The following is a 27,863-nucleotide window of genomic DNA, read 5'->3' on the forward strand; positions in this document are numbered from 1 at the left end:
GTCCTCTGACTCCCAGGCCTGTGCTCTTTCCACTAACCCATGCTGCTTCACAATAGGGTATCCTTCATGTAAACTGAGAAAGACCTTCATGGCTGCAACTTCTTTTTTGACTGAAGTGAAGAAATACATTCATATATGAATGTGAATCCAATTAAATAAGCCTAAAGCTTCAAGAGCATTAAGAGAGGTACTTACTTGTTATGTTTTCCTTTCTATACTCTGGGAAGGAAAAGAAAAAAAATCAAGAATGAGCAGGAAATATTTCAATGATTTTGTGGGAGGTTGTTATGCAATATGAATACACTCTATGATTTCAAACGTAGCCTGTCAGATGTGTAGTGGAAAATTACTCTTCCTCACTCAGACCTAAAAGATTGGTCTCCTTGAAATCATACCAGCAATCAGGATAGCAAACAGCACTGTCATTTACAGTTTTCATTACTGTACTAGGCAGCAATTGCATTTTGTTTTTTGAGATCACCACTTTCAAAACATATGTGCATTTAAAGAAGATTTGAAAAATCTCCCTCAAATAGAGTTTTAAAGGCTAAAAAGGAGAAACAGATCCCTTTCGCCTCCTTGGCAGCTGAGAGTTCATTTTCCAGCTCCTTCTTTGAATACCCACCAAATAAATTTCCATGAATCTGTTCCCATGAGATCTTGCCTCAAGTAAATCATGGTCCCCAGAAACAATTATAGTATGTATTCCCCTAATGGGTTTCAGGATGAAATAATTAATCCTTCCAATATTCTAAGAAACTCTGTTCCTTCATTTCCCACTTCTAACAATGGGGAATTCAAGTCAGTGACCTCAGATGGAAGTCAGGCTATAACCATATTTTATAAGTTTGAAAATTATGCTGGTGACACTGGACTTTATTTATGTGCATGGTACAGTTCTCTCCTATGAATTGCTGCCTTATCGTGGCAGGAGAGTTTGTGTACGCTGATGAAGCTTAGAGCTATGCCATATAAGGTTACCCATAGTGGAAAGGTCTAAGCAGAAGCATCAGACAGAGTTGATTCTTCTGTGCTGGGCAGCAGCAGCCAGGGAAAGAGTCAAAGGTGGATGATCAAGTGATCAAAACGTTGATCAAAGACAATGACAGAGATTCAGGTTTTTTACTGTGCAGAAGAAGGGAATGGTAATCCACTTTTGTATATTGACCAAGAAAATTCTATAGATACACATACCAGAATGACCTTATGACAGAACATAGGATGGTCTGAAAAGACTATGTCCACGGAGTTGCTTTGGGTCAGAAACGACTTGATGGCATTTGAAGAAGATGGGTACAGTTGAAAAGATCATGAGCAACATAAGTATGACACATAAGAAGTGAACTAATAAGCCTGATTTAGGTGAGACACAATTTTTAAGCTTCCTAAGCTAGCTTCCATCCCATTTGGGTTGAGCAGTGTGTTCCTGAACAGGGTTGCTCAGACACCCAGGATACAACCAAATAGCCAAACTGTCCCCTAGTGCCTGAGTGACCAATATCTGAACCACCCACAAAAGACAAGCATATATCTTTCCTATGTCTACCCTTCTCCCATGTCTTGCCATTGGCCTGGAACACCCTTCCTCCTCAAATCTGACAGACAATTACACTCCCCACCTTCAAAGCCTTATTGAAGATACATTTCTTCCAAGAAGCCTTCCCTGACTAAGCCCTCCTTTCCTCTTTTCCCACTACCTTCTTCGTCCCCCTGACTTGCTCTCTTTATTCACCCCACCCCCAGCCCCACAACATTTATGTACATATCTATAATTTATTTATTTATATTAATGTCTATCTCCCCCTCTAGACTAGACTGTTATTTCATTGTGGGCAGGGAATGTGTCTTCTTATTGTTGCACTGTACTCACCCAAGTGCTTATTACAGTGTTCGGCACACATTAAGCACTCAAAAAATACGATTGAATGAATGAACAATTTTGCTTCTTTCTAATTTTCTTCCCAGTGTGATGAGTAGTAACCCCCCAAACAGCTTAAGAGTAGAATTCTCCATTACCAAAATAGGGTATTTTTGTGCAGGCCGTGGGTTCCACATGCATGCTGGGAAGTTTGCTGCATTCTGGTAGAATCAGCTGGTGTAGTCCAGATTGATAGAGTCCCTTGTATGACTTTACTTCCATTGCAAGCCAATCATTGGAGCAATATTGATCCCTTACAGCCAGGCAGTGCTCTCTGAAATAGTCAACAAAGAACATGGTCAAAAACTGGAGAAATAAAAAATGGCCTAGAAGATACATATATACACTTCTTGTATATATTCAAAAGAATATTACCATGCACTATCTGTTCCAAAAAAGCTTTTTAAAAGATTATTTTAATATAAGTGAAGTAAACCTCTAGCAGATGTATCCAGATCTCTTGGTTTTGAGTGCTAAAACCACATTCAACTTTTTTCCAGAAAACTCCTTTCTAAATACAACTGACATATGCAGTCATAGGCCAAAGTGTAGAAGAATCAATTTTCTTTTTGCATCAGCCTAGAACACACCTAATCTAAAATTGTCCTAATCATTTAAGGGGATTGTGTCATGTAGACAAAATTATAATTTCTTGTAGTCATATTCCACAGGCTCAATTAATCGATCAAGCAATCAATCAACAGCCTTTATTGATCACCTACTGAGTGCTAGACACCATACTAAGCACTACAGCAGTAACAAGGCAAACATTCCCTTCCTTCAAAGATTGTACAGTCTAATGGGGGAGATAGGCAAAAGTGATCTATAGTTAGTGAAAGCCAGAGGAAGAACATGTATGAAGTGAGAAGTAGGACAAGCACATCAGGATGAAAGAGCCAGACAATTAAATGTACAGATAGATCATATAAATAGTATATAAATGAAAACATACAAATGTGACCACAAGTACTGAGAATTAGATTTGCATGTACAAGTGCTATGGGTGGTCTTATTTGACTAGAGTGTTGCAAATTGGGAAAGATTTCCTGAAGGAGGTGAGATTTTAGAAGAGCTTTAAAGATAGAAAGATCAGTGCTCTGCAGGGAAGGCAGTTCTTGGCTTAGGGAACTGCATGAGTTCATGGCCAGAGGTGGGAGAGTCAAGAGCACGGTAAAGGTGAAAGAAGAGGTGAAAGGAAGGGCCAAGAGTGCGATGTGGAGAATACCAGGAGAAAAAATCCTATGTGCATGATGGGAAGAGCTGGTTGGGAACTGTGTAACCACTGGAGGGTTTTGAGGAGTGGAAAAATGTGTGCCAAGGGACACTGCAAGAAGATGAGTAGTAGCACGGAAAAGTGGAATGTGAACTGAGAGGGAGAGAGGCTGAAGGCAGAGAGGCCAGGGCTGAATCAGGGCAAGGATCAGAGTTTGAAGCAGGTGGGTACATGTTTGGGTGGAAAGGTAGGGTGGATTTAGGAGATGTTTGGCTCAGCAGGAGTCTGGAAAATAGCTGTATAATTTGGGCAGTGAAGAGCACTGTGGGCACAAAGGTGGCTACCCTGGCAACCCCTGCTAGTCTATGGCGCGGCAGCATAGCATGGTCACTTTGGCTGGAAATGGGTTTTGTCCTTAAAATTCTTGCAAACACTACAAGCACTGCAAACACTGCTGCACCCCTTCCACTTGCTTGTTGCACCCAGTGCCCCAACAGGAACATGACTGCCAGAGACAAGAGTTTGCGAGTAGCATTGTCCAAAACCACTAACACCACAGTCAATCCCTTGGCACACGTTAGTGGTGCCAAAGTCTTTGGAATTCAAGGTAGGCTGCTGATAGGATGAGAGGTGAAGCAGTGGCTGCTATTAGACTGTAAGCTCATCTCTAGACTGTAAGCTTTATCTCTAGACTGTAAGCTTGTTGTGGGCAGGGAATGTGTGTGATTGTTGTTATATTGTACTCTCCCACGCTTTTAGTACAGTGCTGTGTACATAGTAAGCACTTGATAAATAAGACTGAATGAATGACTGAATGGCCAACATTAAAGGAACATTCGTGTGGCAAAAAGATCCCTTTTGCATTAGTTTAACCCATGTTTAGGACCCCACCATGCTGAGTAGCAAAAGAAAAGGACTGTAAAGGACTCTAGATTGTAAACTCGTTGTGGGCAGGGAAGGTTAATGTGCTATCACTCAAGCCATTAAGAGAAGGCAGGATCCATCCATTTTTCAATTTACCATTAAATTTGTCAGCTGCAGACACAGACAATTAAAGTCAGTACCTAGGGTAGCAACACAGGGAGTATATACAAATAATAATACAAATCAATCCTTCAACCAACTGCAGTCAGTTCAATATTTTCTGCTGATACTGATACTGACATTAAAGAAATGATGATAGATTACATTATCTACTATGTAATTACATTACATTATGGCTTAATAACACCTTCTGGATTAGAATTACATGTTTGAGCTAGAGCAGGAAAAAAGCCTGAATCTTTAGTTAATTTGGTGAGATTCCTTCAGTGAATTATAATGGAGCTCCTTCCAACACTTGAAAATAAGATTCCCAAACATAACTGGATTAAAGAGGACTGATGATGATGATGTTGATAATGATGATGACAATAATGATAACATATCTAGTGGAGGTCTGTCCATGCCATAAAGCCAACTAGTCTAGGTATCAGGATGTCATCTAGGGCAATAGCCTGGCCCACCATTGATGTCTTTAGTCAGCTTTCAAGTTTGTAGAATTTGAGAAGTCAACCATTCCCCAAAACCATCTCCTTCTTGGTGCCAGAAACTAGCATTTGAAGCATTGCACTGCAACCTGTGAATCCGTTCCAACTTTCTTTTACTTTTATTTTCTAAAGTAATTCTTTCAGAATAATGAAACTAAGAAGAAAACATCTTGAAATCACATGAAACACATTTTGTCCTAGAAGAGCTGTCACTACTGATCGACACCAAAGTCAGCAGAGCAGGAAGCTATCCTTAGATAGATGAGCCAAGGTGAACAGTAGATATCCTCTTGCCACTCTGGAGGAAACACTCCTGAGGTTGATAAAAAAAAATGTACTAAAAATTGCAACAGAGGCTTGAAAGGATTTCTTGTGACAGAACCTTGCACAACACTGGTTGACAATGAAACCATGTATCATTACTCTTATAAACCTAGCCCTCGGGTTTCATTTTAAACCCCTGTCAAGTACTTTTTCCCTTTGAAAAATGTAAATCAATCAATCAATCAATGGGATTTATTGAGTGCTTACGGTGAGCAAAGCACTCTACTAAGCACTTAGGAGAGTTCAATACAAAAGAATAGGTATAGATGAGCCCCTTGCCAGCAAGGAGCTTACAGACTAGAGGGGAGGAGAAATATCGGAATGTAAGAATATGCATAAATGCTGTGAGGCTGGGCTGGAACCCAGCATTCCCCTCTCTCTCACCATCAGCTCAGGACTTAGAATGGGGAGTGGAAGGCAGCTGAGAGGAAGGCAGCATGGCCTAGTGGAAAGATAATTGGCCTGGGAGTCAGAGGACGTGGGGTCTAATCCTGGCTCTGCCAATTTCTTGCTGTGTGACCTGGGGCAAGTCACTTTAACTTCTGTGTGCCTCAGTTCTCCTGTCCTCCCTTCTACTTAGGTTGTAATTCCCATGCAGGACAGGGACTGTGTCCAACCAAATTAACTTGTATCTACCCCAGCGTTTAGAACACTGTTTGACATGTAGTAAGTACTTTAACAAATACCATTAAAAAAATTTATACAAAATTTAGCTGAGCATTGGAAAAAAATAAATGACACTTTTTTTAAGGTAGTTACTAATGCAGGGAATTTTTTTCCTACAAATTAGTTCAGTCAAAATGAATGTCTTTTGTGGGACATGTGTTTTCTGTCAAATTTAAGTATGAAAGCACCAAGATATTCTAAATCTTCAAATGTGGTTACAGCCTTACAAGCTGGGAAAATCTAATTACCAGTGAGCACCCGTAAGGATTATAGTTTTCTGCTATGTAAGACGTAATGGATAACGTCGAGTTGACATGAGTTTTTTGAGAAAGAGTGAACATGAAAAATGCAAGCATTGATACAAAAGTAAGGCTAGCAATCACTTAACTAATTCCATATTCTTAGAAAAAATTAGAAAGCAATTTTAGACTTTGAAAAGAAAAGATTACTAAGGACCAATATTGATTCCCTATTGTTACACAAATGCCATAGTGAGTTTTGGTTTTCATTTTGTGGAGAGACTCAGGTTACATCTGGAGAGCAGTTCCTTTTAACTATATTCTTGAAAAAAATTTCAATACTTATTTCAACAGACAACACTTAAATTAATGAACCTCATTTTTACCCACTTAATGTACCATGGAAGAACTCATCTAATGTCATTTCTCATCCACATAATAGGTGACAAGAAATATAAACGTTAGAAGAGCTAAACGTTGTACATTAAAGGACACTTTGCATATACTTTCTCATTCATTCTCATTTCCACCTGCCAGTGATAAAAACAAATGGCGATATCAGCAGCATGGCCTAGTGGATAGAGCACAGGCCTGGGAGTCAGAAGGTCATGGGCTACATGGGTCCTGGCTACACCACTTGTCTGCTCTGTGACCTTGGGCAAGTCACTTCACTTCTCTGGACCTCAGTTCCCTCTTCTCTATAATGGGGATTAAGACTGTGAGTCCTAAGTGGGACAGGGACTGTGTCCAACTTTCATTCATTCAATCATATTTATTGAGCGCTTACTGTGTGCAGAGCACTGTACTAAGCACTTGGGAAGTACAAGTTGGCAACATATAGAGACGGTCCCTACCCAACAGTGAGCTCACAGTCTAGAAGGGGGAGACAGACAACAAAACAAAACATATTAACAAAATAAAAGAAATAGAATAGTAAACATGTACAAGTAAAATAAATAGCGTAATAAATCTGTACAAACATATATACAGGTGCTGTGGGGAGGGGAAGGAGGTAGGGTGGGGGGGATGGAGGGGGAGAGGAAGGAGGGGCCTAATTATCTTAATTATCTTGTATCTACCCCAGTGCTTAGAACAGTGCCTGCCATGTAGTATAAGCACCTAACAAATGCCATAATTATTATTACTATTGTTATAGTCTAAGTCTAAACACCATACCAACCTCGTTCACTGCAAGTTTATCCTTTCCTGCCTTAACTCTGCCCTCTCCTCTGCCAGACAAAACTATTTTTCCTCCCTTATTGACACCCATACCCATCATCCCCGTCAGCTCTTCCATACATTCAACTCCCATCTCAGGCCCCCGGTTCCTCCCCCTCCTCCTTCCCTCACCCCCAATGATCTGGCCTCCTACTTCATTAATAAAATTAAATCCATCAGGTCTGAGCTCCCCAAAGTCACTCCCCCACCTCCTCCAACCCCCCGGCTCTCAACGCTCTCCCCTACTCTCCCATCCAACTGTGCCGTATCCTCAGAGGAGATCTCCTCTCTCCTCTCAAGTGCTACTCCGGCCACCTGTGCTTCTGACCCCATTCCCTCTCATCTTATGAAAACTCTCGCTCTGTCCCTTCTCCCCTCCTTACCTTCCATCTTCAACCGCTCACTCTCCACTGGTTCCTTCCCCTCTGCCTTCAAACATGCCCACCTCTCTCCCATCCTAAAAAAACCCTCTCTTGACCCCACCTCACCTTCTAGTTATCGTCCTATCTCCCTCCTACCATTCCTTTCCAAACTACTTGAACGAGTCGTCTACACGCGCTGCCTCGAATTCCTCAGTGCCAACTCTCTCCTCGACCCCCTCCAATCTGGCTTCCGTCCCCCACATTCCACAGAAACTTCCCTCTCAAAGGTCACCAGTGACTTCCTGCTTGCCAAATCCAATGGCTCCTACTCTATCTTAATCCTCCTCGACCTCTCAGCTGCCTTTGACACTGTGGACCACCCCCTTCTCCTCAACACGCTATCCAACCTTGGCTTCACAGACTCTGTCTTCTCCTGGTTCTCCTCTTATTGCTCTGGCCATTCATTCTCAGTCTCTTTTGCAGGCTCCTCCTCTCCCTCCCATCCCCTTACTGAAGGGGCTCCTCAAGGGTCAGTTCTTGGTCCCCTTCTGTTCTCAATCTACACTCACTCCCTTGGTGAACTCATTCTCTCCCACGGCTTCAACTATCATCTCCATGCTGATGACACCCAAATCTACATCTCTGCCCCTGCTCTCTCTCCCTCCCCCCAGGCTCGCATATCCTTCTGCCTTCAGAACATCTCCATCTGGATGTCTGCCTGCCATCTAAAACTCAACATGTCCAAGACTGAACTCCTTGTCTTCCCTCCCAAACCCTGCCCTCTCCCTGACTTTCCCATCACTGCTGACGGCACTACCATCCTTCCAGTCTCACAAGCCCGCAACCTTGGTGTCATCCTCGACTCCGCTCTCTCATTCACCCCTCACATCCAATCCGTCACCAAAACCTGCCGGTCTCACCTCCGCAATATTTCCAAGATCCGCCCTTTCCTCTCCATCCAAACCGCTACCCTGCTCATTCAAGCTCTCATCCTATCCCGTTTGGATTACTGCATCAGCCTCCTCTCCGATCTCCCATCCTCGTGTCTCTCCCCACTACAATCCATACTTCACGCCGCTGCCCGGATCATCTTTGTGCAGAAACGCTCTGGACATGTTACTCCCCTCCTCAAAAATCTCCAGTGGCTACCAATCAACCTATGCTTCAGGCAAAAACTCCTCACCCTTGGCTTCAAGGCTCTCCATCACCTCACCCCCTCCTACCTCATCTCCCTTCTCTCCTTCTACAGCCCAGCCCGCATCCTCCACTCGTCTGCCGCTAATCTCCTCACTGTGCCTCGTTCTCGCCTGTCCCACCATCGACACCTGGCCCACGTCATCCTCCTGGCCTGGAATGCCCTCCCTCCACACATATGCCCAGCTAGCTCTCTTCCTCCCTTCAAAGCCCTACTGTGAGCTCACCTCCTCTAGGAGGCCTTCCCAGACTGAGCCCCCTCCTTCCTCTCCCCACAGCACCTGTATATATGTATATATGTTTGTACTTATTTATTACTCTATTTATTTTATTTGTACATATTTATTCTATTTATTTTATTTTGTTAATATGTTTTGTTTTGTTCTCTGTCTCCCCCTTCTAGACTGCGAGCCCGCTGTTGGGTAGGGACTGTCTCTATATGTTGCCAACTTGTACTTCCCAAGTGCTTAGTACAGTGCTCTGCACACAGTAAGTGCTCAATAAATACGATTGAATGAGTGAATGAATGAATGAATGAATGAATCTGCCTTTTCAATGGAATACTGATTATCCAAACCAACCAGTTCTCCAAAGCAAAGTTTACTGAGATCTTGGAAATTCCATTTCTCTAGATTGTAAGCTTCTTGTGGGCAGGGAGCGTGCCTATGAATTCTATAATGTTGTCCCCTCCCAAGTGCTTAGTCCAGTGCTCTGCATACAGTAAACACTCAATGAATGCCATCGATCGATTGATTGAAAAGACACCAACCAAGCTGTGAAAGCCTTTGTCTGAGAAAGCCAAACCCAATTTAATCAGCTTTCTGAACTCTGGATTTCCTGAAGTATCTTCAGTCCTATTAAGTTTGAGTAATCATTGTTCTGATGTATGATCACGAATCCCTTAACACCTATAAACATAACATTTGGAGGTCCAACACATTCAAGCATACAAAGGCAGTCCCCTCTGGCTCACAACATCTTTTTCTTCTCTGAATTTTTACCCCCACGCCTCTCTCCTTCTAAGCCCCCAATTCCTTCTTTAAAAAGTGGCATTGGTCTTTTACCTGCAGATCGGTTTAGGAGTTGGTATAACTGCAGTTGGGTTGCACTCCTGGAAGACATGGTTACACAGCAAAGATTCAGCCGCCTGTTGGCAGAGTAAACTCACTGTTTTCAGTTCACTCCAGACGGCTTGGGCAAGCATTTCTTGAATCTTCTCTGAGTCAGCATAGGAGGAGTTGAAGAAAACAAGAGCATCCTTCACCAAGACAGCACTACATACCTCACCCTTGTATGTGCTGCAGTAGCCTGTATCACCTTTGTATAGTTTACTGAAAAAGTAATGAACAGAGTTCCCAATCGCATGCTACCTCCTCTCAAACATTTTCTGTATTTTGTGCAATTTCCAAATCTACATCATAAGGGCAGAGGAAAAGGGTGGTTACCAGAAGATTTAAGTGCTGCATCTTAGCCCTCAATACTTGCATCACACCACTATTAGATAGGATTTATTAAGCCAGAAAATTGCTTTATTGAAAGCTGCACTCAAAATAATAATGGTGAAAGTAATGAATGAATTTAGGTGGCAGCTGTCATCTCTGGATTGCATTGCTTTGCAAACACCAAACTTAATTCTCCTGTGCTTGAAGGGTGTGAAATTCATGTTCTCGGTGTTGGGAGGGTCTAAGGTGTCAAAATAGAATGAAGTGATTTGGGTTTTTCACAATCTCTTGCCTCCAAGAAACTCCTGCAGAGGGGAGCATCCAGCCTATTTTCTTTATTAGTAGCAATGGCATTTTACAAAGTAAATGTGCCTATTCTATGGACACACAACCCTTCCAGCATGGGACTTGGATTCTAAAAGAAAAGGGATCTATAGTGAATACATATATACCCACAAATCTCCACAACAGGCCTTTAGAGATGAAAGAAAACAAGTGAAACAAGTATTATAATTGCTTTTTGCTCTCCAGGGATCATTCCCAGCCCCACTCACTGTGTAGGACTTTCAGAGGAATTGAGATGAGGCCTGCAGATCTGATTCTCATAAGAAAAAGGTACAATGTAAGTACAGGACATTTTTATTTTTCAACTGGAGATGGTGCAGCAAGGATAGATAACCTAGCCAGTTAGTAGAGAACTAGGAATAGAACTAAGGGTCTCCTGAGCCTTGAGAAATTGATCCAAGCACATGACTGAATTTTGTGCCTGATATATCATCCTTTCTCTTTTTAGAAATGTTTCAGCAAATGACAATTTCTCTATGAATAATCCTTCAGATCATCTCTATTTCTCTTCCCTTCTATTCACTTATTTGGTTTGAGGTGAAGGGAATGGAAGTGTGGAGGGAAGGATCCCCGTTAGCCACAACCATTTTCATCATTGTTTTCAACATGGGGAGGAGATTAATATTAAGTGTGTATTTGTCTAAATATGAGTATGTATATATTTATCTCTCTCTCTTTCTCTCTCAAACTCTTTCCTACTCCCTCTTCCTATTTTGCTTTCTCTTTCTCTGCCTCTCGTGCGTTTTGGGTTCTTTCTTCCTGTTTCTTTCTCTGTGTGTTTTTTTTTCCTTCCATCTTTGACGCCCTCTCTTTGTTCCTGGCTTCATCTCTTTGTATCTGCATCTCCTGCTTTTTTGGCCCTATCCCCTAGGACTCATCCCTTAAGGGCCCTTTTTCCCCATCCCTCTTTAAGCTACTGAAAATATGGTCACATTAGGCTTCGAGGATTTATGGTTGCAAAGCTATCCGTGTTGTATTACAGTTGCTGGGCTGTTGAGGGGGGTGGTCCGAACAGCTGTGTGTCAAAAGCCAATGGAAATAGGTCCTCCCTAAATCATAGTAACAGGCCTGTTCAGTGGCTTGAGTGAAAAACATGGGAGGAAAGTGAGATAGGATTTTTACATCATCATCATCATCATCAATCATATTTATTGAGTGCTTACTGTGTGCAGAGCACTGTACTAAGTGCTTGGGAAGTACAAGTTGGCAACATATAGAGACAGTCCCTACCCAAAAGTGGGCTCATGTCACTTTAAAGAAGACTTCTCTTCATTCCTGAGAACAAGCTGTCCATGCAAGGCTTAAACTAACAAGGAGGCGAGGATCAACAAATCATCAAATTGTGAATTTTTTCAAAATGATGATGGATCATTTAACATCATTTTCACCAGGGCATTTTATTTCTGTTAAAACCTGGTACCTCTGGACACTCCCCCAAGATTGTGTCTCCCCCTGTCAACTATAAATTCCTTGTGGACAGAGATCGTGTCTACTGACTCTGTTGTACTGTACTTTCCCAAGCGCTTAGTACAGTGCTCTGTACACAGTAAGGGCTCAATGAATACCATTGATTAATTGATTGCTCGATTGTGTCTGTTTCCCTCTGGGTAAATCTGAGAGTAGGCCTGGAGGGGAGTTGGGATTAAGGTTCCTGGACAAGCTGGAAATTTTATCCCTAATTCTAAACTACCGGGCAGTTAATTTGAGCATGTATTGAGCAGCATTCAGTCTGGGCATGGAAGTCCAAAGCACTGAAAGCAACTAGGCTGACCTCAGTTTAGACAGGGTAGTCCTAATTCCAAGATATTGGCCTGTTTCTCTAAAATTACCAGGGTCAGCCCGCAAAAACCTAATGCTGTCCTAATGAAAAAGGATATACAGCCAGCCTCATTATGCCTAATATGATCATATTTTCCAGAGCACCAAGATGACAGGGCAGAATGCAGGAGCAGGTAAAAGGAAGCAGTGGCCAATGAGCTGCAGTGGGCCCATTGCCACTGCCATCTCCATGCCCAACTGCCCCTTCTGTTGCTTCTGCTATTTCTGTTGTGCCCAAGGGCTACTTCCTGGAGATTTATAATCCAGCCATTTGCTTGATGGTATTTGTTAAGCACTTACTGTGTGCCAGGCATTGTCCTAAGCACTGGGATAGACACAAGCTAATCAGTTTGGACACAATCCATGTCCTGTGTGGGGCTCCCAGTCTTAGTCCCCATTTTACTGATGAGGTATCTGAGGCCCAGGGAAGTTAAGTGATTTGTCCAAGGTCACACAGCAGACAGGTGGCAGAGTTGGGGTAAAAACCCGGCTTCTCTGACTCCCAGGCCTGTGCTCTTTCCACTAGGCCATGCTGCTTCTCATGGTTGCAGTGGATCTACAGAGCAGCCCCTGGCTGCAGCAGAAATGGTTGCAGAAGCAGGGAGAGGTACTGGGACAGATCAGAGCAGATGCAGGGGTCTCAGTCTGGTGGTGACATGGGGAGTTGAGAAGCAGAACTATGAACCTGTGTGGTAGTTCCAGGTCTTAAACTGCTGGCCTCCTCCCCAACCCGGCCAGGGCCCTTGTTTCTAGAGACTAACTGGATACCGCCTTAATTCTACCATTTAGTCAAGGGAGGTGCCATGCCTTAGGCACAGCCTAACAGAAGAAAAATCAGCCACATTCATGAGCCTGGAAGCTGAGATAGGAGAGTCAGAATCTCATTGGTCGCTTCTTCCTCTTATGGACACCAGTTCCTGGGTTCCTTGCTATAAGGACAATAGGGCCACACTGTGCAAAAGTGGACTTTGGGGAGGTCCTACCAGATCTTGACTCTCAAAAATAATCTGATGATTCTTCTTAGTCATGCAAATTTGACATTACGTTTCAGTGTTCTGTGAAGCTGTTCTGAGGATAGGGAGCTCTTGCCTTCCTAGAGAATGAAATGTTTGGACTAATTCCACAGAGTATGAGAAGTAGGGTGGGAAACTGACCTGATATAATAAAGGCAAAATTTCAGCATTCAGATATGAACCCCCCCCTCCCCAGCCAACACCCTGAGTGTCCTGAAGGAGCAGTGAAAACACGTTTTCTACCGTACTATGTCCTCTCCCAAGCACTCCCTCACCCCATATCCAATGTACACGTTACAACCTCCAGCATATCAGCTAGTTAAGAGTTGTTCAAGGATCATTTTCAGCAGCAGCAGTGAAGCTCACTATCTCATTTCATTCCTTCCCTCCCAACTCTGCTAATCTTCTAGCACTTATCCAGGAAGGGGCCAGAAGGCAAATGTAAAGCATTTCCACTAATTTCTACCATTGTCATTTCCAAATGAGAAGGAGCCAAACCCCATCCTGGAGAATATGTGCATGCATACATGAGGAGTTTGGTGTGAGCAAGGGAACTGCCGATGGAGTAAGCCCAGCTGCAGCTGTCCTTGCTCCTCATTCACTCAGTTAAACAGAGGTCACAGAGATCGGTTCACAACATGTTAGCAATTTTGGAATGTACAGTGGCAGCATTTGATTCACTTTTCTTTTTTTCCCCTTGATAAACACTGTTATCCATTGTTAATTCTGCCTCTGGCCTACCTGTCACTTCATTCCAGGGGGTGACAAAAGTGTAGCCAGGATGACTACCTTGTTTGTTTCCATCACTCTTTGCTTTGGGGCTGGAAGGTAATATTTTTACCCTCCCCCACCACTTCTTGAGTAACAGAGTAGCCCCATTTTGGTAAACGTGAATGGAAGAAGGGATCTTTCAGCCTCTCTCTTTCCCCTCAACACTTTCCCCAAAATACCTGTGCCTTCTGCACATGGAACTGCACCTGAAGGTAACAGAAACTCTGTACTTACATGAGAAGAGCTTCCATTCTCTCCAGTGCAACTGAGAAGGGGACATGGGGGTGGGGTGGGGGTGGGCAGGGTGAAAAATCTACCCTTGTTATGCAACATTTCTTAGTGGCTCCACATCTTGTAAGGGATCCACAGAATAATTCCTATAACGATCACTTTGTTTTTAGTTTAAATATCTCCCCATCCCCAAGTATAATGATCCAGGGCATCACTCTTACCTCCATTCTATCAAATCAGCACAGGAAGGAACCACAGGTAGCCATAGGAGGAAGGAAATGGAAAAGAGTGTTAGTGAATTTTTACTTCTCCATATAGGCTAGAAGCCTGCCTTGGTCTTCAACTTTTGGAACAAATTAAATGTTTAATATATGCCATAATAGTAAAAATAAAAATGGAATGTCTTGGCTATAACATGCAGGTATAGCAGAAGGGAAAAAGAAAATGAAAGACTCTGTGATTCCCAACTTCCCAGGGATGTGGATCTTGACTTTTAAAATTAGCCATTGGTGTCCCCAGAACACATGGACAATTCATGACTATTTTCATCGTAATGGTGAGAGGCAATTGAGCAATATTGTTTTTTAAATAAGGGATGCAGGAACTGGTGTCCACAATTTTCTTAAGCACATCTGGATGGCATTTGACTTTAGAGTCACTGAATAACTCGAGGGATAGACCAAATGAGTGCAGGTTCCAGGAATCTCAGTGAGATGCAGGATGAATATATGTTTGTGTGTGTGTGTGTGTGTGTGTGTGTGTGTGTGTGTGTGTGTGAAAGCACATGCATGTGTATTTGTATATCTGCATGTGTTAAATCCTGGATGCCCTGTACCCACTTAATGTCTTTGTGCCTCAGTTTCCTCATCTGTAAAATGGGGATTCAATACCTGTTCTCCCAACCACTTGGACTGTGATCCCTATGTGGGACAGGGACTGTCCAACCTGATTATCTTGAATCTTAGTGTGGTGTTTGGAAAATAATAAATGATTTAAAAATATAATCATTATCATGCTTATTACCCACTATGCGAAGAAATATTTCATACTGTTTTGAACCTAAAACCCTAAAACTTTTAATCTTTGTCCTGATTAATGAACAATAATTTTGTATTTGTACTATCCATACACTTACTGATTTTGTAAACTTCAATCGTGTCCCCTCCAGACCTTTATCTTTGTATACTTAAGAGCCTTAGACTGTGATCTCCATGTGGAACAGGGACTGTGTCTAATCTGACTGCACTCTCCTTACCCTCAGGCTTGGTATATTGTAACTGCTTAACAAATGCCATAATTTATTATTGTTTTTATTGAGTTCCAGGCTTTGAACCTATCCATATATGGAAGCCTTTCTTTCTCCAATTCTTCCTATGTTGTGATAGCCCTCAGTGTTCCAGGTTAGCTGTGCTAAAGTGACAAAATCAGGTCTTTTGTTTAATTCTGTATCTTTTTCCTGATGATACTTAGCATTTTGAATCACTGAATCAATGATCTGATGGTATACATGAGAGAAAGAATGAGAAAAATTTGATTGTTAGCCTAACTTTAAAAAGAGGTTACTTGGACACTTTGTCCACACTGTAGATCTGCAAAGGAAAATTACCCCATTTTATTTTCCCTCACAAGGTGCATCAGGGTGACTGGAAGGGATTAAAGATAGGAAAGATGTTCTCTTTCCTTCTATTACAGTGTATGTTCTGATGACCACTCCCATTCCCAAAACCCTTCCTCATCACAGGGGTTCCGTATGGGTCCTGTTAGACTTTCTGAACACTGCTGTGAGGTTTTCTGAAAGCCTGGGAGAGTGTGTTTGACCAAGAATGGAACTCATTCCCTTTGAGTGGATTCTAGGTTGGCATGACACTTGAGGCTTTGGGGGACTGGATTTTTTTTTTTTAATGGTATTTTTATGGTATTTTCATGACATTTTTTTCTGCTTAGTGTTGGCCAACATTCAAGTTCCTGGTTCAAAAGGAAGTCTTCAAAAGGCATGTGAAAGGAATACCTGAAAGTTCACCAATGCCAAGTGGCTCTCAGGAAAGAACATTTCGACAAGTACAGTAAGTGTAAATGTGTCAGAAACATGTGGCTCAAATTTCTGAGCAATACAGTGATTTGAGAATTCGTGAGAAAAATGCCTGGCAAGATGCAGGTTGGGATTTTCCTGGCCCCCAAATGATTAAACAATAGTCAGAGAGTTTATGCCAAGCCCCAAACGCTATCAGCTTTTCCCATCTCCAGTTCCCCTGCTAAGATCACTAGGGGTAAACAAGCAGACAGACAGTGAGTTACACAATCCCTTTCCTTAACCTTTCCACTAGGGTCAGAAGAGCTATCCAACACAATTAACGGGGAAACTTAGTTTAAGCATGGGGTAATTTTCATATATGCATATATACATATAGGAAGCAGCAGGGCCTAGTGGAAGAAAGAACATGGGCCTGGGAGTCAGAGGCCCTGGGTTCTAATCCCTGCTCTGCCACCTACCTACTCTGCCACTTGACTGCATTGTGCCTTAGTTCCCTCATCTGCAAAATGGGGATTCAATTCTCCCTCTTACTTAGACTGCGAGCCCTAGGTGGGACCTGATTATCTTGTATCTACCACAGCGCTTAGTACAGTGCTTGGCACAAAGTAAGCTTTTAACGAATACCACAGTTATTATTATTACATATAGAGTATCACAGTCTAAGGGCAGATCTAATCTTTCACATCCAATTACAGAAATCACTGCTTGTTCAATGGGTAAATTATATGGGTAAGTGGGTGTTTATTCATCATTCTCCATTTTAAACAGTTCCTCAATGAAAAAAACATGGGGGCCTGCCTTAAACAGAGAAACTTGCATTTCTAAATGAGGTTGAAAGTTTACATTCCATCCTTTTAGGCAAGTGGATTTGAAATATTAGTGCATAACCTTCCAGGTACTCCCTCTACCTTTGGATCAACCTGACCACAGCTCTCCCCATCTACAAAACTCTTCTATCTCCTCCAGAATCAATCAATCAGTGATAGTTATCGAGTGATTTTTGTGTGCAAAGCACTATATTAAGCACTGATTTTCACAATTTGTTTTTCCTCTACTGAAGTCATAGGCTCTCAACTACTGTCTCAGCAATTCCGCACCACCTTGCACTTACATACTCACAGCTAGCTGGATCCCTTTCTGTAAATATTGATTTAATAATAATAATTATGGTATTTGTTAAGTGATCACTATGTTCCAAGCACTGGTCTAAGTGCTGGGTTGATACAAGGTAATCAGGTTGGACACAGTCCCTTTCCCACATGGGGCTCACAGTCTTAATCCCCATATTATAGATTAGGTAACTGAGGCACAGAGAAGTTAAATGACTTGCCCAAGATCACACAGCAGATAAGTGGCAGAGCCAGGATTAGAACCCATGACCTTCCGACTCCCAGACCTCTGCTCTATCCACTACAATCAATCAATCAATCAATCCATCGTATTTATTGAGCGCTTAATGTGTGCAGAGCACTGTACTAAGTGCTTGGGAAGTACAAGTTGGCAACATATAGAGATGGTCCCTACCCAACAGTGGGCTCACAGTCTAGAAGGAGGAGACAGAGAACAAAACAAAACATATTAACAAAATAAAATAAATAGAATAGATATGTACAAGTAAAATAAATAAATAAATAGAGTAATAATACATATAAACATATATACATATATACAGGTGCTGTGGGGAAGGGAAGGAGGTAAGGCGGAGGGGATGGAGGGGGGAGGAGGGGGAGAGGAAGGAGGGGACTCAGTCTGGGAAGGCCTCCTGGAGGAGGTGAGCTCTCAGTAGTGCCTTGAAGAGAGGAAGAGAGCTAGCTTGGCAGATGTGGGGAGGGAGGGCATTCCAGGCCAGGGGGATGATGTGGGCCGGGGGTCGATGGCGGGATAGGCGAGAACGAGGCACGGTGAGGAGATTAGTGGCAGAGGAGCGGAGGGTGCGGGCTGGGCTGTAGAAGGAGAGAAGGGAAGTGAGGTAGGAGGGGGTAGAGCATTAAGTACTCACCCACCTATCCTCTTCTCAGTCTTTTTGCTCCTATCTGTAAATCATTTCATGCCTGGCTCCCCAGTCAGATTGTAGGTCCCTGGAAGTCAGGGCTTGTGTCCTGTAACTCTACCGTACTCTCCCAAGTCCTTAGGACAATGTTTTGCCTATCATAGGGGCTCAACAAATATCCCCCTCTCAGGGTTTCCAGTACTCTACCAGTCTTGACTGTGGGAGGGAGAGTCAAGCAGAGGTCTGTCTGTTCCATTCCAAGCTTGGACAGTGGCTAGAGAGTGGAAGGCAATCTGCTACAAGTCAAAGCTCACCTGTGCTGGGCAGCAGCTGCACAAAAGAGAGTCGAGGGTGGAGACTCAAGTTGACTGTGGAAGAAGGCAATGGTAAACCACTTCCATATTTTTACCAAGAAAACTCTATGGAGAAGCAGCGTGGCTCAGTGGAAAGAGCATGGGCTTTGGAGTCAGAGGTCAGGGGTTCAAATCCCTGTTCCACCAGTTGTCAGCTGTGTGACTTTGGGCAAGTCACTTCACTTCTCTGTGCCTCAGTTACCTCATCTGTAAAATGGGGATTAAGACTGTGAGGCCCCCCGCGGGACAACCTGATCACCTTGTAACCTCCCCAGTGCTTAGAACAGTGCTTTTCACATAATAAGGGCTTAATAAATGCCATCATCATCATCATCAGAACGATTGCTGATGGAGGAGGGGTATTCTGGAAGAGAGATGTCCAGGGCATCGCTATGGGTCAGAGATGACTCAATGGCATAAGACAAGACAAAGCAACAAATATCATTGATTGATTGATCTAGGCCATTAAATAAAACTAAAAGTGGTCCAAAAGCCTTCATGTCATTGAATGCGCATGTTACACCCAAAGAATTTAGATTTCTCACAAGTCTGAGTCATCAAGGGTAACTGAAACTGTGCTTCATGGGGTGACCAGTGGTGTGTTTCTCCTGAAAAGTTCCAAGCTTTGGAATTCTTTTTTGCCTACAGATCAGATAAAACCCTGGTTTGTGAACTTTTGGCACTGGCAGCATGCTATGCTGACAAATGAGCTGAGTTGGGCTTTTCCAATTCTAGCATTCTTTCCACACTGATACTTTATATCTATTGGAATATCACACATAGTCTCTCCTTTCCCTGTCCCTCCCCCTGGGCCTTCCATTCAAGTCTTTTGGAATAGTTATCCAGATACAGGCATATCATACAATAAAATCAGGTTAGGAAATGTCAGCGTGGCTCAGCGGAAAGAGCATGGGCTTGGGAGTTAGAGGTCATGGGTGTTCTAATCCCGGCTTCACCACATGTCTGCTGTGTGATCTTAGGCAAGTCACTTAACTTCTCTGAGCCTGTTACCTCATCTGTAAAATGGGGATTAAAACTGTGAGCCCCACGTGGGACAACCTGATCAACTTGTATCCTCCCCAGCACTTAGAACAGTGCTTTTGCGCATAGTAAGTGCTTAACAAATGCCATTATTATTATTATTATTATTATTCAATCAGTAAATCAATCAATCAATTAATGGTATTCATTGAGTGCTTATTATGTGGGGGAATACAATACCATCTCTGTCCTCTAAGGGAGGAACTTCTTCAAACTTGTGGCTGTACCATGAGTGGTTGGATCATAGGGTACTTTTTCCCCTCAGCTTACATGCAGTGAGGTCGGTTACACTCCAGATCTAGTCCTAAGATACTAGCTAAACCATACAAGTCAGGAAAAATTTCACTGTGTTGCCCCCAGCTTCCTTACAACGTACCCTCACTCCTTTCCCTCTTCTGAACAGCTCTTCTGCACTTCCACATCCCAAACATGACTTCTTCCTCTCCAGTATCCCCAGCAACCTCCTACAATGATCCAGTTTTTTTGTTTGTTTGTTTTTTTAACTTCAATAATAGAAAAACCCTTGTTGTTGGAGTGGCCACTGCTTCCTATGCCATTGCACCACAGCAACAGCTGTTGGCCTCTACCTGCTCCAGTCTGTCCTTTGTCCCCATTCCCATGGCTGTGGCTGGGGTGGGAAAGTAGGAATATAAATGTGGAGGCAAACGAAGGCCATGCTGCCTGCATGTTGCTTGCATTGGTAGTGACCTTTGGGTCACTAGTTTAAAAGAATATTGGAGCATGGGGTGGGGACAGGAAAGAGTTTGGGATGTGGGAGGTGGGACAGAAAAAAAAAACTATTTAGAACAGCAGAGAATGGGAAGGGAGTAGAGCGAAGGGAGGAGGGAGAGGAAAGGGAATTGATTTACTTGTAGTGGTTGGATGATTGGGGGAGTGTGTTTTATGGATACTGATATACCCTTTTAATAAAATATGCTGGATAGCTAAGCATTGGGATTGTCAACAAGGAGGCAGCTTTATCCCACAGAGTTGGAAAAGGCCTTCTAGGAAATGCCTGCTTACTGCTTAGTTTAATAGATAACATGTAGTTGAAGCTGCTTGACTGACTTGTGAACTTTAGCTGTTTGCTATATGGATTAGCAGAGTGATGACCAAATTTCCCAGGGGAGCAACAGGGTGGGAGTTATGGAGAATGGTGTTGAAGAGAGGTAACACTTATGAATTATAAAGGCATTCTCCATAAGACATCAATGGACCAAATTTGCCTATGTATATTCCTTAGACTGTGAGCCCCAAGTGGGACAGGGACTGTGTCCAACCTAATTAACTCGTATCTTCCCCAGCACTTAGAACTTGACACATAGTAAGTGGTTAACAAAAGTTGTAATTATTATGTATGGCAGCCTGCAGAGATTCCATGAAGGTTTCAGCTAATCTCGGAGCACCCTTGAAATCCCACCTCCTCCATGAAGCATTCCTCACTAATTTTCACTGCCACTTATGTCCATATAGATTTACATACTCTATGATTAAAACACCTAATTATTCATTTATCTATCTTTCCATTCTCTGGCTATACACACTTAGCCCTTTCTGTTTCCTGCTGCCACAACCAGAGCCACTGGCTGCTCAGAATCCCTGGTATGGAACCTATAGGAGTGTATGGAGACAGGAAATCTGGATAGGCAGCCAGTGCTGGCAATGGATGTGGGAGAGCCCAGTCAGAAGTCAAGCCACAATGGAAGGTTCAGTCACAGCTGGAGAAAATTCAGAGATTCCAACTACAATGGCCATGTTGTCATGGGTACTGCTGCTTACTGCACCAAGGGTATAGATGAAGGTTTTTTAGAAGTCTCTGCAAATGCCTGTATTTGAGTGAGAGTGGGTGTGTGTGTGTCTGAGAAAGTTTGTGAGGTTTAATGAGTGCAAATGGCTCTATGTATCTCTATTGCCTTCTGACTCTATCTCTCTGTCACTGTCACTCTTTTAATGCACATCTCTTCTCTCAACCCACACAACAAAGCCTAGATCTTTCGGCTAGTTCTTGTATAAACCTAATAACAGTAATAATAATTGTGATTTTTTTAGGCCCTTTCTAGGTGCCAAGCACTGTACTAAGCCCTGGGATAGATTCATGGTATTCAGGTTGGCATAGTCCCTGTCCCACATCGGGCACACAGTCTAAGAGGGAGATGAGGACACTGAGGCACAGACAAGTTGTGACTTACCCAAACCTGAAAAAGGTTGATCAAAACTCCACTTTGGTAAATTCTGAACATACTTAACAGCCCTAATGGAACCAAACAAAAGGTCCACTTTTAATCAAAGGGTCTTTCGGGAACAGAGACTATTGTTTTGTGAGAAGAACTATTAGCTTCCTAAAGATCAGCAGCAACCTCCAGTGGTTTGGTATTGCAGACTAAGCCTGCCAGCATGTACCTGCCAAATTGCTCTTCTTCCAACCCCCATTCTTTTTGCAAACTCCAGAATGAGGAAGGTGGAGGTCATTACAACAATTTTCACATTGCTGTGAAGGATGTGATATTAATACCATCAGAGTAACTTCCTTCCCATGGATGGCTTTACAGTGTGCTCCTAGGCACCAACTTCAAGGGGAAGGCAACAGATAGTTCAAAAATGACAGGTGTATCAACCTCTGATGTGAAACCAGAGGAGGAAATAGCACAGAGGGGGGTAAGGGGGTGAGAAATCAGGGAGAGGGGTGGAGGCAATATCACTGCCCTTGGACAAATTTATCCCCTTGAGAGATGTAATAAAGTAGGAACACTTCTCCCCCTTCCTCTCCTCTACCCTGCTTTCCCTTCCCCTGGATTCCCTTCCCCTCCTCTCCCCTCCTATCTTCTCCTCTTCCCTCACTTCACCTCCTTCCCCTCACATCATGGAACTGCTCCAGGTTATGTATGTAGAAGTCTTAGCTTCATGGCATACCTGATACACTGATGGTGGCAGCAGCTTTTGCAGTGCTGAGTTTCTCCCCATGTTTGTTAGTGGCTATGCAAGTGAACAGTCCCGGTCTGGTGATAAACAGCTGCAGTTGGGAGTCAATCACTCTGTCTTTTACACTTTCTAGAATGGACCCAGTGGAAACCTGAAAGATGAGGGAAAAGGTGGGGAGAGTAGGGGGGATGAGACAACAGGGGGAAAAACAAGATGAGGAGTTTACAATATCAAGGACCACGAGGCATTAAGTGGGAGAAAAAATGGAATGAATCCCTTTCTTTTCAGTATGTCAGTTGGCAGGTTACTCCAGACCTTCTACTTGGACCCTATGAAAATGTAAGGATCCTAGTAAAGCCCAATTTAGTTCTTGTTGCATGGCTTGAAAATAGCAAATCCAGTAGATAATATAACTACAGACGTACCCCCGGGATTCATATATACTATGTTCCTTGAAAATGAGGGTGCATTGGGAATCATAGTATTGTGGGATACATTTTATCATAGACTTAAAAGTAATTTCTTAGTTTTCTGTTATGTAGATCACAGGTGGGGCCCCGATGGCCAGATACCTGAATCCTGTCCCCTCTCTTATCTCTGCCACTCTGTGAATTTGGGGTTCCCACTTCGGGGAGGGGTGCAAGGGACCCAGGCAGCCATGCTAGAACAAGATTAAAAATGTAAAAAGCCACACAGGGCAGGTTTGAGGTTATACATACAGGTGGATACAGAAAAAGAAAAGGGGCATTACTGAGATGGATTAAGGATGGTGGGATGTGAGCAGGATAGGGTACAGGAGAGCCACAGAACCAAAGACTTAAAATATTAAAGGATTTGGGGGTAAGAGATGGGTGGGGAAGGGAGTGAGGGAAAGGCAAGAAAATAAATGGAAGGCTTACCTGGGCAACAGGAAGGGGCATCATATAGAATAATGTTTGGCGTGTGTGTGTGTGTGTGTGTGTGTGTGTGTGTGTGTGTGTGTGTGTGTGTGTGTAAGTAAAAGACACCCCTTTGCCACTTTCCTACTCAGCCGTTGGGATTTCCTATTACAACCCATTCTGCACACTCCATGCTTCTAATGCCAACTTACTCACTGTACCTCTATCTCATCTATCTTTCCTCTGACCTTTTGCCCATGTCCTGCCTCTGGCATGGAACTCCCTCCCTCTTCATATCCGACAGGTGATCATTCTCTCCACCTTCAAAGCCTTATTAAAAGCACACCTCCTCCAAGATTCCTTCCCCTACTAAGCTCTTATTTCTTCTTCCACTTCCAACCTCCAGACCCACCAGGTTTGTTTTCAAGAATTTCCAATTCTTTACTTCATACCAGCTTCAATCCAGTTCATGGTTAAGGAGGTGTGACGTTTCTATAATCTAGTGAGATTTTGAATGCTTGAAAGTGTTTCATTACGGATTTTTTTTCCAAATTAGCATTCAGTTTCATGTAAGGCAGGCAAGGTGAAGGAGACAACTTTTTAGCAAAAAGATATCATGGTGGAGAATTGAGTAAAAACTGAGGATTTAAATTAGAGCCATATGTATTTTCTTCATCAGAAATTCTGTTCTTTAGGGATATTAGAGAAGCAGCATGGCTCAGTGGAAAGAGCCCGGGCTTGGGAGTCAGAGGTCATGGGTTCAAATCCTGGATTCACCACTTTTCAGCAGTGTGATTTTGGGAAAGTCACTTAGCTTCTCTGGGCCTCAGTTCCCTCATCTGGAAAATGGGGATTAAGACTGTGAGCCCCGCGTGGAACAACCTCATTACATTGTATCCCCCAGCGCTTAGAACAGTGCTTTGCACATAGTATGCACTTAACAAATGCCATCATTGTTATTATATTAGTGTCCAAGTGCTCAAAGTTTTTATCCCAATTGTCAGAAATTTGGGGGGAAGTTAAATTTTGAGTATCAAATTCATTCATTAACTTTCCTCCTGAAATCCCCATTGGTGCCCTTTGCTTTTAAAGTAAAACAGATGCTCTTAATATTCATCTTTAAGTCTCTATCCCCAGGCTCATGTCTACTAGAGTTCATCCAGGTGTAGAACTGCCTAGCTAATATGGCAGCTACCTGTTTGGATGGCAAGCTATTGAGATTGTTTCTAGATTCTTTCCCTTGTTTCAGAGCGGCCTTGGTTTAGTTGGTTTGTGACTACAACTAGATAGCTTGTTAGTCATATTTTCTTTATACTTTTTCCACTGACATTCTGGAACAACTACTTAACATAATTGGTGACTCAAAACAAATGTCTTCTCTCCATCTTATTGGACTTGGTATGTGTCTCATCTGCTGCATCAGCCTCCTTGTTGAAATCCCTGTCTCCTGTCTCTCTCCACTCAAATCCTTACTTCACTCTGCTGCTCAGATCATTGTTCCAACAACCCCCCAAAAACATTCAGTCCATGTCTTCCCACTCCTCAAGAACCACAGTGGTTGCCCATCTATCTCTACATCAGAGAGAAACTCCTTACCATTGACTTTAGAGCATTCATTCAGTTCTCCCCTTCTATCTTCTCACAGATCTTTTGCTACAACCCAGCCTGCACACTTCACTTCTCTAATGCCAACCTCCTCACAGTACCTTGCTGTCATCTATCTTGACACAAATTCCTTGCCTACATCCCCTCTCTGACCTGGAACTTCCTGGCCCTTATTTATTCATTCAGTCATATTCATTGAGGTTTTACAGTGTACAAAGCACTGTACTAAGCACTTGGGAGAGTACAATACAACAACAGACACACTCCCTGCCCTCAACAAGCTCACAGTCTTCTCACCTTCAAAGCCTTACTAAAATCATAAAATCACTTCTCCTCCAAGAGGCCTTCCCTGACTAAGCCCATTTCCCCTACTACCTTTCCCTTCTGCATCACCTATGCATTTGCATCTGTACCCTTCAAGCACTTGATATGCACCCCACCCTCAGCCCCACAGCACTTATCCATAATTTATCTTAATGTCTGACTCCCCATCTAGACTCCTTGAGAGCAGGGATTGTGTCTATTAACTCTGTTGTGTTGTACTCTTCCAAGTTCTCAGTACAGTGCTCTGAACACAGTAAACACTCAATAAATACCACTGATGGATCTATTTATCAGGATGGAAACATCAGATGACACTGTTATGGGCTTGAGGGCTTGATATCCATAGTCATAGCATGAAAGAGAGAACTGAAGGGATTTATTTTTTCAGGCTGAGAATATTTTTCCTTGAATCAACGTGGCCTAACCTGCCAAGACTGTATCTGGACAGATTAACTTGTATCTACCCCAGCTATGGGGTGAACAGCTATTTATGATCATCATGATCATCATCAATGGTAATTATTGAGCACTTACTGAGTGCAGAGCACTGTACTAAATGCTTGGGAGAGTACAATACAACAGAGTTGGCAGATACTTTCCTGCCCACCACAAGCTTATAGACTAGAGGGGGAAACAAACATTATTATAAACAAATAATATATAATAAATACTTTATAATACATAATTTATAGATATGTACACGTGCAGTGGATTTATGTAAGTGCTGTGTGAGTAAGGGTGGATGAAGCTGTGATAGCTAATATGGTACTGTGATATTTGTCTGTCTTCCCTGTCATCCAATCTTCCCTGTCATCCAACTCTGTCTGCCACATTTCCTCATTTCCTTGGATAAGTCACTTAACTTCTCCATGCCTCAGTTTGTTCCTCTGTACAACAAGCTGGGGCTAAAATATCTGTTCTCTCCCTCTCTTAAAATATGAGCTTAGAATGTGGGACAGGGACTCAGTCTGATCTGAATATGATATCTCTACTCCATTGCTTAAAACAGAGCTTGGCACTTTGTAAGCACTTAATACATACCATTATTATTATTCCTGCTTGTTGTTTTGTGCTCTCTCTTTGGCACTCCATCGTTCCTTTCCTACATTTTGAACCCAATTTCCTGTCCTGCTTTTAGCTCCCCAAAATACTGATGTTGTATCAAGATAATGTTGCTTTTCCTACCTGTAATTTATTTTAATGTCTGTCTCCCCGACTTGACTGTTACCTGTGTGAGAACAGGGATCCTGGCTACTTTATTGTACATTCCCAAGTGCTTAGTACAGTGCTCTGAACAGAATAAATAAGCACTCAATAAATAGTATTGGTTGACTGATAGAACAGATCGACACAGATATTAGTTTTGAATATATATAGAAGAGAAGCAGCATGGATCAGTGGAAAGAACATGGACTTGGGAGTCAGAGGTGATGGGTTCTAATCCCAGCTCCACCACTTGTCAGCTGTGTGACTTTGGACAAGTCATTTAACTTCTCTGCCTCAGTGACCTCATCTGTAAAATGGGGATTAAGACTGTGAGCCTCACGTGGGACAACCTGATCACCTTGTATCCCCCCCAGCACTTAGAACAGTGCTTCACACGTAGTAAGTGCTTAACAAGTACCATCATTATTATTATTATATAAATAAATATCCCTGTGTTATAGGAAAACCACATATAATCTCAGTGTTTTCTGAAGGAGATTTACCTTTAGAATGTTCTATTTTTGTATTTGAATACATGTATCTGTTTAGCTTTCTGTTTTTATAGCACTACTCTTGCTGATAATGTTTTGGCTTTAATGAGTGGTTTATGAATGACAGGTACTATTAAGATTACAGTATTAAGAATTTCCATTTAAATAACATTATATATTCAGAAAAAAAAGGTGAAATCTGCAGATTCGACTTCTTTGCCAGCCAATACTACATTTCACATAGTTAAGGATTAGTTGCCATTCATTTCAAGTTCAAGTTTATAGCTGTTCCCTCGGGGTGTGAGCGCATTCTTTTTTGACCTTCTCACTGTTCACAATGACTAGAGCTCCTCTGCTTTACCTTTTTCTTTAGCCCCAGTATTATTTTGTTACTTCTCCTCATCTCTTAGCAAGGCATCAAACAAACTCAGTGGAATCATAGGACAGGAAGAGACTTCAAGTGATCATTCTGGTCCTGCTTTCTACCCCTAAACATCTCAAGAATATGATTATGGGCCTGCCTCCTTCCTATCTGAGTCGTTGGCCTAACTTCCCTTCATATTTTATCTTCAAACACAGGGTTTTTTCCCCCGGCCCATATATCAGAATGCCTTCCTGCTTTGGGTTTTATGACTTCATGTTTCAATTAATGCACCATATAATCTACTTATCCAGTCATTTTGGTAATCATGTGGTGAGCTCTTTCATTATACTAGAAGTCTAATTCCACAGTTAGAGCAT

At 42.6% G+C, this 27,863-nt stretch overlaps 1 protein-coding gene across 1 annotated transcript in view; it reads right to left on the minus strand.

Moving 5' to 3' along the window:
• Positions 1-27,863, minus strand: part of MUSK (muscle associated receptor tyrosine kinase) — a 101,028-nt gene that overhangs the window by 16,828 nt on the left and 56,337 nt on the right. The window contains exons 8-12 of the mRNA XM_038769977.1: positions 22,610-22,769; positions 14,505-14,511; positions 9,728-9,994; positions 2,017-2,192; positions 196-219 (exon numbers count right to left, since the gene is read on the minus strand). Of these exons, the coding sequence (XP_038625905.1) occupies positions 196-219; positions 2,017-2,192; positions 9,728-9,994; positions 14,505-14,511; positions 22,610-22,769 (634 nt within the window). The remainder of the gene's footprint in view (positions 1-195; positions 220-2,016; positions 2,193-9,727; positions 9,995-14,504; positions 14,512-22,609; positions 22,770-27,863) is intronic.

This window comes from Tachyglossus aculeatus, chromosome X4 (genome assembly GCF_015852505.1).
Source record: "Tachyglossus aculeatus isolate mTacAcu1 chromosome X4, mTacAcu1.pri, whole genome shotgun sequence".
Taxonomy (NCBI): domain Eukaryota; kingdom Metazoa; phylum Chordata; class Mammalia; order Monotremata; family Tachyglossidae; genus Tachyglossus; species Tachyglossus aculeatus.